Source organism: Somniosus microcephalus, chromosome 15 (genome assembly GCF_052327205.1).
Source record: "Somniosus microcephalus isolate GS21.2 chromosome 15, FLI_Smic_1.0, whole genome shotgun sequence".
Taxonomy (NCBI): domain Eukaryota; kingdom Metazoa; phylum Chordata; class Chondrichthyes; order Squaliformes; family Somniosidae; genus Somniosus; species Somniosus microcephalus.
Window position 1 is genome coordinate 118,149,113 of NC_141001.1, and position 14,936 is coordinate 118,164,048.

The following is a 14,936-nucleotide window of genomic DNA, read 5'->3' on the forward strand; positions in this document are numbered from 1 at the left end:
TGCAGGACCCCGCCATTGGTGAGCAGTCTGTGCAGGACCCCGCCATCAGTGAGCGGTCTGTGCAGGACCCCGCCATCGGTGAGCGGTCTGTGAGGGACCCCGCCATTGGTGAGCGGTCTGTGAGGGACCCCGCCATTGGTGAGCGGTCTGTGCGAGACCCCGCCGTTGGTGAACGGTCTGTGAGGGACCCCGCCATTGGTGAGCGGTCTGTGCAGGACCCCGCCATTGGTGAGCGGTCTGTGCAGGACCCCGCCATTGGTGAGCAGTCTGTGCAGGACCCCGCCATTGGTGAGTGGTCTGTGCAGGACCCTGCCATTGGTGAGCGGTCTGTGCAGGACCCCGCCATTGGTGAGTGGTCTGTGCAGGACCCCGCCATTGGTGAGCGGTCTGTGCGGGACACCGCCATCGGTGAGTGGTCTGTGCGGGACCCCGCCATTGGTGAGCGGTCTGTGCGGGACACCGCCATCGGTGAGTGGTCTGTGCGGGACCCCGCCATCGGTGAGTGGTCTGTGCGGGACACCGCCATCGGTGAGTGGTCTGTGCGGGACCCCGCCATTGGTGAATGGTCTGTGCAGGACCCCGCCATTGGTGAATGGTCTGTGCGGGACCCCGCCATTGGTGAGCGGTTTGTGCGGGACACCGCCATCGGTGAGTGGTCTGTGCGGGACACCGCCATCGGTGAGTGGTTTGTGCGGGACACCGCCATCGGTGAGTGGTCTGTGAGGGACCCCGCCATTGGTGAGCGGTCTGTGAGGGACCCCGCCATTGGTGAATGGTCTGTGCGGGACACCGCCATCGGTGAGTGGTTTGTGCGGGACCCCGCCATTGGTGAGCGGTCTGTGCAGGACCCCGCCATTGGTGAGCGGTCTGTGCGGGACCCCGCCATTGGTGAGCGGTCTGTGCAGGACCCCGCCATTGGTGAGTGGTCTGTGCGGGACACCGCCATCGGTGAGTGGTTTGTGCGGGACCCCGCCATTGGTGAGCGGTCTGTGCGGGACCCCGCCATTGGTGAGCGGTCTGTGCAGGACCCCGCCATTGGTGAATGGTCTGTGCAGGACCCCGCCATCGGTGAGCAGTCTGTGCAGGACCCCGCCATTGGTGAGCAGTCTGTGCAGGACCCCGCCATCAGTGAGCGGTCTGTGCAGGACCCCGCCATCGGTGAGCGGTCTGTGAGGGACCCCGCCATTGGTGAGCGGTCTGTGAGGGACCCCGCCATTGGTGAGCGGTCTGTGCGAGACCCCGCCGTTGGTGAACGGTCTGTGAGGGACCCCGCCATTGGTGAGCGGTCTGTGCAGGACCCCGCCATTGGTGAGCGGTCTGTGCAGGACCCCGCCATTGGTGAGCAGTCTGTGCAGGACCCCGCCATTGGTGAATGGTCTGTGCAGGACCCCGCCATCGGTGAGCAGTCTGTGCAGGACCCCGCCATTGGTGAGCAGTCTGTGCAGGACCCCGCCATCAGTGAGCGGTCTGTGCAGGACCCCGCCATCGGTGAGCGGTCTGTGAGGGACCCCGCCATTGGTGAGCAGTCTGTGAGGGACCCCGCCATTGGTGAGCGGTCTGTGCGAGACCCCGCCGTTGGTGAACGGTCTGTGAGGGACCCCGCCATTGGTGAGCGGTCTGTGCGAGACCCCGCCATTGGTGAACGGTCTGTGAGGGACCCCGCCATTGGTGAACGGTCTGTGAGGGACCCCGCCATCTGTGAGTGGTCTGCGCGGGACCCCGCCATTGGTGAGCGGTCTGTGAGGGACCCCGCCATTGGTGAGCGGTCTGTGAGGGACCCCGCCATTGGTGAGCAGTCTGTGAGGGACCCCGCCATTGGTGAGCGGTCTGTGCAGGACCCCGCCATTGGTGAGCAGTCTGTGCAGGACCCCGCCATTGGTGAGCGGTCTGTGCAGGACCCCGCCATTGGTGAGCGGTCTGTGCAGGACCCCGCCATCAGTGAGCGGTCTGTGCAGGACCCCGCTATTGGTGAGCAGTCTGTGCAGGACCCCACCATTGGTGAGCGGTCTGTGCAGGACCCCGCCATTGGTGAGCAGTCTGTGCAGGACCCCGCCATCAGTGAGCGGTCTGTGAGGGACCCCGCCATCAGTGAGCAGTCTGTGCAGGACCCCGCCATTGGTGAGCGGTCTGTGCAGGACCCCGCCATTGGTGAGCAGTCTGTAAGGGACCCCGCCATTGGTGAGCGGTCTGTGAGGGACCCCGCCATCAGTGAGCAGTCTGTGCAGGACCCCGCCATTGGTGAGCGGTCTGTGAGGGACCCCGCCATTGGTGAGCGGTCTGTGAGGGACCCCGCCATTGGTGAGTGGTCTGTGAGGGACCCCGCCATTGGTGAGCGGTCTGTGAGGGACCCTGCCATTGGTGAGCAGTCTGTGAGGGACCCCGCCATTGGTGAGCAGTCTGTGCGGGACCCCGCCATCAGTGAGCAGTCTGTGCGGGACCCCACCATTGGCGAGCGGTCAGTGTGGGACCCCACCATCAGTGAGCGGTCTGTGAGGGACCCCGCCATTGGTGAGCGGTCTGTGAGGGACCCCACCATTGGTGAGCGGTCTGTGCGGGACCCCGCCATTGGTGAGCGGTCTGTGCAGGACCCCGCCATTGGTGAGCGGTCTGTGCAGGACCCCGCCATCAGTGAGCGGTCTGTGCAGGACCCCGCTATTGGTGAGCAGTCTGTGCAGGACCCCACCATTGGTGAGCGGTCTGTGCAGGACCCCGCCATTGGTGAGCAGTCTGTGCAGGACCCCGCCATCAGTGAGCGGTCTGTGAGGGACCCCGCCATCAGTGAGCAGTCTGTGCAGGACCCCGCCATTGGTGAGCGGTCTGTGCAGGACCCCGCCATTGGTGAGCAGTCTGTAAGGGACCCCGCCATTGGTGAGCGGTCTGTGAGGGACCCCGCCATCAGTGAGCAGTCTGTGCAGGACCCCGCCATTGGTGAGCGGTCTGTGAGGGACCCCGCCATTGGTGAGCGGTCTGTGAGGGACCCCGCCATTGGTGAGTGGTCTGTGAGGGACCCCGCCATTGGTGAGCGGTCTGTGAGGGACCCTGCCATTGGTGAGCAGTCTGTGAGGGACCCCGCCATTGGTGAGCAGTCTGTGCGGGACCCCGCCATCAGTGAGCAGTCTGTGCGGGACCCCACCATTGGCGAGCGGTCAGTGTGGGACCCCACCATCAGTGAGCGGTCTGTGAGGGACCCCGCCATTGGTGAGCGGTCTGTGAGGGACCCCACCATTGGTGAGTGGTCTGTGCGGGACCCCGCCATTGGTGAGCGGTCTGTGCAGGACCCCGCCATTGGTGAGCAGTCTGTGCGGGACCCCGCCATCGGTGAGTGGTCTGTGAGGGACCCCGCCATCAGTGAGCGGTCTGTGCAGGACCCCGCCATTGGTGAGCGGTCTGTGAGGGACCCCGCCATCAGTGAGCGGTCTGTGCAGGACCCCGCCATTGGTGAGCAGTCTGTGAGGGACCCCGCCATTGGTGAATGGTCTGTGAGGGACCCCGCCATTGGTGAACGGTCTGTGAGGGACCCCGCCATCAGTGAATGGTCTGTCAGGGACCCCGCCATTGGTGAGCGGTCTGTGCGGGACCCCGCCATCAGTGAATAATCTGTGAGGGACCCCGCCATTGGCGAGCGGTCTGTGCGGGACCCCACCATTGGTGAACGGTCTGTGAGGGACCCCGCCATTGGTGAGCGGTCTGTGAGGGACCCCATCATTGGTGAGCGGTCTGTGTTGCCGCGCTGCCGCACACCTTAGGGGAAGCATTGGAGTTCTCCCCGGTGTTCTGGCCAGTATCTATCCCTCAACTAACATCACTAAAACAGATTATCTGGTTATTATCACATTGCTGTTTGTGGGAGCTTCCTGTGTTCAAATTCGCTGCCGCGTTTCCTACATTACAACAGTGGCTACATCTCGATAGTACTTCATTGGCTGTAAAGTGCTTTAGGACGTCCTGAGGTCGTGAAAGGCGCTATGTACATAGAATTTACAGCACAGAAACAGGCCATTCAGCCCAACTGGTCCATGCCGGTGTTCATGCTCCACACGAGCCTCCTCCCGCCCTACTTCATAAAAACATAAGAAATAGGGGCAGGAATAGGCCACTTGGCCCCTCGAGCCTGCTCCGCCATTCAATAAGATCATGGCTGATCTTGGGCTCAAAGCCACTTCCCCGCCCGCTCCCCATAACCCTTCACTCCCTTATCTTGCAAAAATCTGTCTGTCTCCACCTTAAATGTATTTAATGACCCAGCCTCCACGGCTCTCTGGGGCAGAGAATTCCACAGATTTACAACCCTCTGAGAGAAGAAATTCCTCCTCATCTCAGTTCTAAAAGGGCGACCCTTTATTCTAAAACTATTCTCCCAAGTTCTAGATTTCCCCACGAGGGGAAACATCCTCTCTGCATCTACCTTGTTGAGCCCCCTCAGAATCTTATATGTTTCAATAAGATCACCTCTTATTCTTCTAAATTCGATTGGGTATAGGCCCAACCTGCTCAACCTTTCCTCATAAGTCAACCCCCTCATCTCTGGAATTACCCTAGTGAATCGTCTCTGAACTGCCTCCAGTGCAAGTATATCCTTCCTTAAATAAGGAGACCAAAACTGTACGCAGTACTCAAGGTGTGGTCTCACCAATACCTTGTACAGTTGTAGCAGGACTTCCCTGCTTTTATACTCCAACCCCCTTGAAATAAAGGCCAACATTCGATTTGCCTTTTTGATTACTTGCTGTACCTGCATGCTAACTTTTTGTGTTTCATGCACAAGGACCCCCAGGTCCCTCTGAACTGTAGCGTTTTGTAATCTCTCTCCATTTAAATAATAATTTGCTTTTTTATTTTTCCTGCCAAAGTGGATAACCTCGCACTTTCCCACATTATACACCATCTGCCAAATGTTTGCACACTCACCTAGCCTGGCTATATCCCTTTGCAGATTCTTTGAGTCCTCTGCACAACTTGCTTTCCCACCCATCTTTGTATCATCCGCAAACTTGGCTACATTACACTCGGTCCCTTCATCCAAGTCATTAATGTAGATTGTAAATAGTTGAGGCCCCAGCACCGATCCCTGTGGCACCCCACTAGTTACCGTTTGCCAACTGGAAAATGATCCATTTATCCCGAGTCTGCTTTCTGTTAATTAGCCAATTCTCTATCCATGCTAATATATTACCCTCAACTCCGTGAGCTCTTATCTTATGCAGTAACCTTTTATGTGGCACCTTATCGAATGCCTTCTGGAAATCCAAATACACCACATCCACTGGCTCACCCTTGTCCACCCTGCTTGTTACATCCTCAAAGAACTCCAGCAAATTTGTTAAACATGATTTCCCTTTCATAAAACCATGCTGACTCTGCTTGACTGCATTATGATTTTCCAAATGCCTGGCTACTGCTTCCTTAATGAAGGACTCCGGCATTTTCCCAACGACAGATGTTAGGCTAACTGGTCTACAGTTTCCTGCTTTCTGTCTCCCTCCTTTCTTAAATATTTACATTTGCAGTTTTCCAATCCGCTGGGACCTCTCCAGAGTCCAGGGAATTTTGATACGTCTGACCCCATCAGCAGATCCTTCTATACCTTTCTCCCTCATGTGCTTATCTAGCTTCCCCTTAAATGTGTCTATGTTATTCACCTCAACCACTCCCTGTGGTAGCGAGCAATGTTCCCGCTAAGCTGCACGGCCGGGTAGTCACCTGTAAGGTCCTGCGCAGGCCGCTCACCGGCCTTTACTTTGTAGATACCGCGCACAGGCAAAAATTTGAATGGGCCGCGCATTGGGGGAGGCAGGACGCGCAGGAGGCAGTGCAGCTTACGGGGGACACTGGTTGTGAGGCTGTGGAACGCACTTCCCGGGTTAGTGGTTGAGGCACAGAAACAGGCCATTCGGCCCAACCAGTCCATGCCGGCGTTTATGCTCCACTCAAGCCTTCTCCCGTCTTTCCTCATCTAAATCTATCAGCATAATCCTCTATTCCCTTCTCCCTCATATGCTTATCTAGCCTCCCCTTAAATACTATTCGCTTCAACCACTCCCTGTGGTAGCGAGTTCCACATTCTCACCACTCTCTGGGTAAAGAAGTTTCTCCTGAATTTCCTATTGGATTTATTAGTGACTATCTTATATTGATGGCCCCTAGTTTTGCCTGTCAGCAATTTAAGCCACTTTATATAAGTAAGTGGAAACATCCTGTCGATAAGGATCTATCCTTGGCCCCCTCCTATTTCTCATCTACATGCTGCCCCTCAGTGACACCATCCGGCAACACAAGGTGAGTTTTCACATGTACGCTGATGATCCCAAGCTCTACCTCTCCTCCACCTCTCTCGAACCCTCCACCGTCTCTATACTATCAGTCTGCATGTCCGACATCCAGCACTGGATGAGTAGAAATTTCCTCATTAAATATCGGGAAGACCGAAGCCATTGTCTCCAGTTCACGGCACAAACTCCATTCCCTTTCCACTGATTCGATCTCACTCCCCGGCAACTGTCTAAGGCTGGCCAAGACTGTTCACAACCTTGGTGTCATATTTGATCATGAATTGAGCTTCCTAACTCTTATCTGTTCTATCACTAAGACCGCCCATTTCCACCTTCGTAACATTGCCCGTCTCTGCCCTTACCTCAACCTATCTACTGCCAAAACCCTCATCCATGTCTTTATCACCTCTAGACTTGACTATTCCAACGCACCACTGGCTGGCCTCCCATGTTCTACCCTCCATAAACTTGAGGTCATCCAAAACTCTGCCACCCGTGTGCTAACTCGCACCAAGTCCCGCTCACCCATCTCCCCTGCGCTCGCTGACCTACATCGGCTCCAAGTTAAGCAAGGCCTCGATTTTAAAATTCTCATCCTTGTTTTCAAATCCCTCCATGGCCTCGCTCCTCCTTATCTCTGTAATCTCCTCCAGCTCTATAATCCCCCTTGACCTCTGCGCTCTGCCTATTCTGGACTTTTGAACATCCCCGATTTTAATTGTTCCACCATTAGCGGCCGTGCCTTCAGCTGCCTGGGCCCCAAGTTCTGGAATTCTCTCCCTAAACCTCTCCGCCTCTCTCTCCTCCTTTAAGACGCTCCTTAAAACCTACCACTTTGACCAAGCTTTTGGTCACCTGTCCTAATGTCTCCTTATGTGGCTCGGTGTCAAATTTGTTTTTTGTTAAAGCTCCTGTGAAGCGCCTTGGGACGTTTTACTACGTTAAAGGCGCTGTATAAATACAAGTTGTTGTTGTTGTTGTCTGCATCTACCCTATCAAAACGCTTTTAGAATCCTAAAGACCTCTATCAGGTCACTCATCTGCCTCTTTTCTATATAAATACAAGTCTTTCTTTTTTCCACTTAAGTTACAAAATTGGCGAAAGGACGGACATTTTATTTGTGTTAGCTTTGCAGTAAACTTAAAAAGAAAACTATATCATTTTCTAACTTCACTGCCAAAAGAATGCCCCTGCTGTTCACAAAGAGCAACTTGCTCAATGTTCTCTCTCTCAGTGGGAGGCAGATGTATTCACAATTGCTTCAGTCATTACCAGCCATCCTAAACTGTGCACAGTTTAGGTCTCCTTACCTAAGGAAGGATATACTTACCTTGGAGGTGGTGCAACGAAGGTTCACTAGATTGATTCCTGGGATGAGAGGGTTGTCCTATGAGGAGAGATTGAGTAGAATGGGCCTGTACTCTCTGGAGCTCTGAAGAATCAGAGGTGATCTCATTGAAACATGTAAGATTCTTACAGGGCTTGACAGAGTAGATGCTGAGAGGCTGTTTCCCCTGGCTGGGGAGTCTCGCACCAGGGGTCACAGTCTCAGAATAAGGGGCCAGCTATTTAGGCATGAGATAGAGGAAAATTCCTTCACTCAGAAGGTTTTGAATCTTTGTAATTCTCTGCCTCAGTGGGCTGTGGATGCTCAGTTCATAAGTATATTCAATACGGAGATCGATACCCGGTCTGGCCAACATGTGACTCCAGACCCACAGCAATGTGATTGACTCTAAACTGCCCCTCTGAAATGGTCTAGCAACCCGCTCGGTTGTAACAAACCACTTCGGAAAAAAATAATAAGAATAAAACTGGACGGACCACCCGGCATTGACCTTGGCACCGACTTCGGACACAACAACGGCACACGCAGCCCAGTCGACCCTACAAAGTCTCCCTCACCAACATCTGGGGACGTGTGTCAAAATTGGGAGAGCTGTCCCACAGATGAGTCAAGCAACAGCCTGACATGGTCATACTCACAGAATCGCACCTTGTTTTGGAGGAGCGCAGAGATCACGGAAGGTTGTGGGGCTGGAGGAGATTACAGAGATAATGAGGAGCGAGGCCATGGAGGGATTTGAAACGAAGGATGAGAATTTTGAAATCGAGGCGTTGCTTAACCGGGAGCCAGTGTAGGTCAGCGAGCACAGGAGAGATGGTGAGCGGGACTTGGTGCGAGTTAACACACGGGCGGCAGAGTTTTGTATGACCTCAAGTTTATGGAGGGTAGAACATGGGATGCCAGACTCCTCCATCACCATCCCTGGGTATGTCCTGTCCCACCGGCAGGACAGACCCACCAGGTGTGCCAGTACAGTGGTATACAGTCGGGAAGGAGTGGCCCTGGGAGTCCTCAACAGTGACTCCGGACCCCATGAAGTCTTATGGCTTCAGGTAAAGCATGGGCAAGGAAACCTCCTGCTGATTATCACCTACCGCCCTCCCTCAGCTGATGAATCAGTACTCCTCCATGTTGAACACCGCTTGGAAGAAGCACTGAGAGTAGCAAGGGCACAGAATGTATTCTGGGTTGGGGACTTCAATGTCCATCACCAAGTGTGGCTCGGTAGCACCACTACTGACCGAGCTGGCCGGGTCCTGAAGGACATAACTGCCAGTCTGGGCCTGCGACAGGTGGTGAGAAACCAACACGAGGGAAAAACCGCTTGACCTCATCCTCACCAATCTACCTGTCGCAGATGCATCTGTCCATGACAGCATTGGTAGCAGTGACCACAGCACAGTCATTGTGGAGATGAAGTCCCGTCTTCACACTGAGGACACCCTCCATCCTGTTGTGTGGCACTACCACCGTGCTAAATGGGATAGATTCAGAACAGATCTATCAGCTCAAAACTGAGCATCCATGAGGCGCTGTGGGCCATCAGCAGCAGCAGAATTGTATTCCAGCACAATCTGTGACCTCATGGCTCAGCATATCCCTCACTCTACCATTACCATCAAGCCAGGGGACCAACCCTGGTTCAATGAGGAGTGTAGAAGAGCAGGCCAAGAGCAGTACCAAGCATTTCTAAAAATGAGGTGCCAACCTGGGGACACTGCAACACAGAACTACATGCATGCTAAAAAGCGAAAGCAGCATGCTTTAAACAGAGCTAAGTGATCACACAATCAACGGATCAGATCAAAGCTCTGCAGTCCTGCCACATCCAGTCACGAATGGTGGTGTACAATTAAACAACTAACAGGAGGAGGAGACTCCATGAATATCCCCATTCTCAATGAGGGTGGAGCCAAGTACAGGAGTGCAAAATACAAGACTGAAGCAGTTGCAAACATCTTCAGCCAGAAGCCCCGAGTGGATGATCCATATCGGCCTACTCCCGAGGTCCCCACCACCACAGAAGCCAGTCTTCAGCCAATTCGATTCACTCCACATGATATATCAAGAAATAGCTGAGCGCACTGGACACAGCAAAGGCTATGGGCCCCGACAACATCCCGGCTATCGTGCTGAAGACGCGCTCCAGAATTAGCCGTGCCTCTAGCCAAGCTGTTCCAGTACAGCTACAACACTGGCATCTACTCAACAATGAAAACTGCCCAGGTATGTCCTGTCCACAAAAAGCAGGACAAATCCAATCTGGCCAATTACCGCCCCATCAGTCTACTCTCAATCATCAGCAAAGTGATGGAAGGTGTCGTCGACAGTGCTATCAAGCGGCACTTACTAACCAATAACCTGCTCACTGATGCCCAGTTTGGGTTCCGCCAGGTCCACTCGGCTCCAGACCTCATTACAGCCTTGGTCCAAACATGGACAAAAGAGCTGAATTCCAGAGGTGAGGTGAGAGTGACTTCCCTAGACATCAAGGCAGCATTTGACCGAGTCTGGCATCAAGGAGCCCCAGTAAAACTGAAGTCAATGGGAATTGGGGGGAACCTCTCCACTTGCTGGAGTCATACCAAGCACAAAGGAAGATGGTTGTGGTTGTTGGAGGTCAATCATCTCAGCCCCAGGACATCGCTGCAGGTGTTCCTCAGGGCAGTGTCCTAGGCCCAACCACCTTCAGCTGCTTCATCAATGACCTTCCCTCCATCATAAGGTCAGAAGTGAGGATGTTCGCTGGTGACTGCACAGTGTTCAGTTCCATTCGCAACTCCTCAAATAATGATGCAGTCCATCCCCGCATGTAGCAAAACCTGGACAACATTCAGGCTTGAGCTGATAAGTGGCAGGTAACATTCGTGCCACACAAGTGCCAGGCAATGACTATCTCCAACAAGAGACTGTAACCACCGCCCCTTGATTTTCAACGCCATTACCAATGCCGAATCCCCCACCATCAACATCCTTGGGGTCACCATTGACCAGAAACTTAACTGGACCAGCCACATAAATACTGTGGCTACAAGAGCAGGTCAGGGGCTGGGTATTCTGCGGCGAGTGTCTCACCTCCTGACTCCCCAAAGCCTTTCCACCATCTACAAGGCACAAGTCAGGAGTGTGATGGAATACTTTCCACTTGCCTGGATGAGTGCAGCTCCAACAACACTCAAGAAGCTCGATACCATCCAGGACAAAGCAGCCCGCTTGATTGGCACCCCATCCACCACCTTAAACATTCACTCCCTCCACCACCGGTGTACCGTGGCTGCAGTGTGCACCATCTACAAGATGCACTGCAGCAACTCGCCAAGGCTTCTTCAACAGCACCTCTCAAACCCGTGAACTCTACCACCTAGAAGGACAAGGGCAGCAGGTGCACGGGGCCACCACCGCCTCCAAGTTCCCCTCCAAGTCTCTCACCATCCTGACTTGGAAATATGTCGCCGTTCCTTCATCGTCATTGGTTCAAAATCCTGGAACTCCCTCCCTAAGCACTGTGGGAGCACCTTCACCACACGGACTGCAGCGGTTCAAGAAGGCAGCTCACCACCATCTTCTCAAGGGGCAATTAGGGATGGTCAACAAATGCTGGCCTTGCCAGCGACGCCCATATCCCAGGAACGAATAGAAAAGAAAAGATTTTTGGGCAGTATGGGAATCAAGGTTTATGGGTATAGGGTGGGAAAGTGGAGTTGAGATCGAAGATCAGCCATGATCTTATTGAATGACGGAACAGGCTCAAGGGGCCGTATGGCTTACTCCTGCTCCTAATTCTTATGTTGTTAAACTGGATAAGGACTAATGCAAAGTAGAAGAACTGTTGTCAAACGTACCATGTCAAAGTTTTCAAGATATTAGGGGGAACTGATGAGGTAGATAGAGAGAAACTATTTCCACTGGTTGGGGAGTCCAGGACTGGGGGCATCGTCTAAAAATTAGAGCCAGACCTTTCAGGAGTGAAATTAGGAAACACTTCTACACACAAAGGGTGGTAGAAGTTTGGAAAAAGAAAAGAAAGAAAGACTTGCATTTATATAGTGCCTTTCACAACCACCGGACGTCCCAAAGTGCTTTACAGCCAATGAAGTACTTTTGAAGTGGAGTCATTGTTGTACTGTGGGAAACGCGGCAGCCGATATATGCACAACAAGCTCCCACAAACAGCAATGAGATAATGACCAGATAATCTGTTTTTTGTTATGTTGACTGCGGGATAAATATTGGCCCAGGACACCGGGGAGAACTCCCCTGCTCTTCTTCGAAATAGTGGCCGTGGGATCTTTTATGTCCACCTGAGAGGGCAGACGGGGCCTCGGTTTAACATCTCATCCGAAAGACGGCACCTCCGACAGTGCGGCACTCCCTCAGCACTGCACTGGGAGTGTCAGCCTAGCTTTTGTGCTCAAGTCCCTGGAGTGGGAACGCTCTTCCGCAAACGGCAATTGATGCTCGATCAATTGTTAATTTCAAATCTGAAATTGATAGATTTTTGTTAACTAAAGGATTTGGGGCAAGGGCGGGTAGATGGAGTTAGGTCGCAGATCAGCCATGATCACATTGAATGTCGGAGCAGGCTCGAGGGGCTGAATGGCCTCCTCCTGCTCCTATGTTGTCTTACCAAAAAAAGCATTTTGCGTCAATGATATCCACAGATTAAATGACGGCTCTTCATACTTTTAATCTTGGTTTATTTTTAAGAGTTATCTCTATTTTATATTTTGTCTCCCGCCACCAACTCCCCCCCCCCCCCCCCCACCCCACACCTGCAGATTGTCAAATTGTGCTCGCTGGCATCAAGTCTCTGAAGATCGTTAAGAAAGCGGGAGAGGTGCGGGGCTCTTGGATAAAGGACCCCGCCCGAGGTTTTCAGAAGATTTATTTCTTGAGCGGGACCAGCGGAAACTTTCTGACCGAGTTTGGCAGCATGAAGGCCTTCACGGAGAGTGCGGGCAGGCAGACAGCCAAGAGAGTGGTCCTCCCTTTCGCCTGGCAGGGGACGGGCCACGTGGCGTACAACGGCTTCCTCTACTTCCACCGTAACAACACCCTCAACCAGATCATCAAGTATGACATCCGGAACCGGACCGTCAGCGACCGCATGCTCCTGCAGGGGGCGGGCCGAGCTCCGGCCTACCAGCTCTCGCCCTACACGTTCATCGACCTGGCTGTCGACGAGCAGGGCCTCTGGGCCATCCACGCCGAGCCAGATGGCACCATCGTGGTCACCAAGATCGACCAAGGCAGCCTGGCGGTGGAACACTCGTGGGACACCTCCTGCTCCAGCAAGGGGGCAGAAGCGGCCTTCATGGTCTGTGGCACCCTTTACGTCGTCTACAACACCCACTACGGTGGCCGCTCTCATGTCCAGTGCCTCTACGATGTCACCGACGTTGTGACCAGCGCCGACCTGCCGGTGCTCTACTTTCCCAAGCGTTACAGCAGGCATTCCATGATCCATTACAACCCGCGGGAACACCAACTCTACGCCTGGGATGACGGCTATCAGACAATCTACAAACTCATCACCAAACAGAAACTTGACCACCAGCCCGGTTTCCAATAATGTCCATCTTCTTATTATTTTTACACGCGCTCATATAAAGTGGCCGAAACGGCTGACCATTGGTCATCGTGCTTGTGACTCAACCAATTGTAGATAACCCCACTCCTCCCAAACTGAACAACTTTAGCTGGCTTTTTTATTTTTCATTCACCCAAAGCCTCCCCGCCACCGACAAGTCAGGAGTGTGATGGAATTCTCTCCACTTGCCTGGATGAGTGCAACTCCAACAACACTCAGAAAGCTCGACACCATCCAGGACAAAGCAGCCCACTTGATCAGCACTTCGCCTGCATGACTAAACATTCACTCCCTTGACCAACGGCGTACCACGGCTGCAGAGTGTACCATCTATAAGATGCATTGCAGCAACTCACCAAGGCTTCTTTGGCAGCACCTCCCAAACCCACCTAGAAGGACGAGGGCAGCAGACGCATGGGAACACCACCACCTCCAAGTTCCCCTCCAAGTCACACACCATCCCGACTTAGAAATATATCGGCCGTTCCTTCATCGTCGCTGGGTCAAAATCCTGGAACTCCTTCCCTAACAGCACTGTGGGAGCACCTTCACCACACGGACTGCAGCGGTTCAGGAAGGCGGCTCACCACCACCTTCTCGAGGGCAACTAGGGATGGGCAATAAATGCCGGCCTTGCCAGCAACGCCCACATCCAGAGAACGTTGTTAATTAGTTCTGATTTTTAAAAAAGGGCAAAGAACAAAATTGCAAAAGTTGGTAATACCCAGCAAGTCCAAACACACCTGTGAAGAGGAAAGGGAGGTGATGACAGGTGGGATCAGGACCCAGTGCAGGTGAAGAGAAGAGTGTCCTTCCTGTTTCCAGATGCTGGCGGATCTGCTGCGTATTACCAGTCACTTTGGACTTACATTTCCAGAGGAGATTGTCCTGATCTCCTGCCGTAACTTCTAACGGCCCCCCCCTACCCCCGGTGAAGTGACATAAACGGTTATTCCGGGGAACCTCCCAACAGGAGGCGCAGGGAAGAACTCCCCGCGGCCCCTAGCATTTTAATTTCAGCCGTTCTGTTGCTCTGTTGTGTGCGCTATCCACTCAGTAGTCAAGAGGCAGGTCTGTTGCCTCCTGTCACAGAGAGCCAGTTAATGGGTTAAATGGCCAGCGAGCGCGCTTGGGGATTTTTTTTTGCTGAAAAGCTGAAAAGAGGTGATGAGGACTGGGTGACGTACAAGGTCCTGCCAAGGAGGCAGTGAGAGGGCACTAAACGAGCGGGCTCTTGGCTTGCCTCTATTTCTCTTCCCTTGGACCGCCCCACCGCCTCCTCCCTCACTTTGTTCAGTCCTATTCAGGGCCTTGCTCACCTCCCAGTTCACAGTTCTGACGGAGGCTCGACGTCCCCCAAAAGATTAACCCCTCTTTTCCTTTTCCAGCCGCTTTTCATTTCCAGTTTCTGCGGGGGCGGGTGTGGGTGGGTGGCAGGGGAGGGTTATTTTTTCCCCTTAGTTTAGGTTTTATTTTGTTCTGCACTTTCCCACTTTATAATCTTGTGACGTTGATTCTCATTTACAACGATGATGAAGTCTCCACCACTCATCCCGCCCACGTTTATAACTGTCTATACCGGCCAACTAACCATAGCCATTTCCCATCACCATAGGAGTCAATGACACAGGTGTGGCCTTCAATGTCTTGAGCACGCTGGCTATTTCAGGCAATTCAATCAGCTTTTCGCACCTCGTTAAAGTGCGACTAATTTTATTACTTAATCTT

At 53.3% G+C, this 14,936-nt stretch overlaps 1 protein-coding gene across 1 annotated transcript in view; it reads left to right on the forward strand.

Moving 5' to 3' along the window:
* The window catches only part of olfml1 (olfactomedin-like 1), a 53,386-nt gene extending 38,768 nt beyond the window's left edge, over positions 1–14,618 (forward strand). Inside the window, exon 3 of the mRNA XM_086008332.1 lies at positions 12,397–14,618. Within this exon, the coding sequence (XP_085864458.1) occupies positions 12,397–13,190 (794 nt within the window). The 3' untranslated portion in view covers positions 13,191–14,618. The remainder of the gene's footprint in view (positions 1–12,396) is intronic.
* The last annotated feature ends 318 nt before the right edge of the window (positions 14,619–14,936 follow it).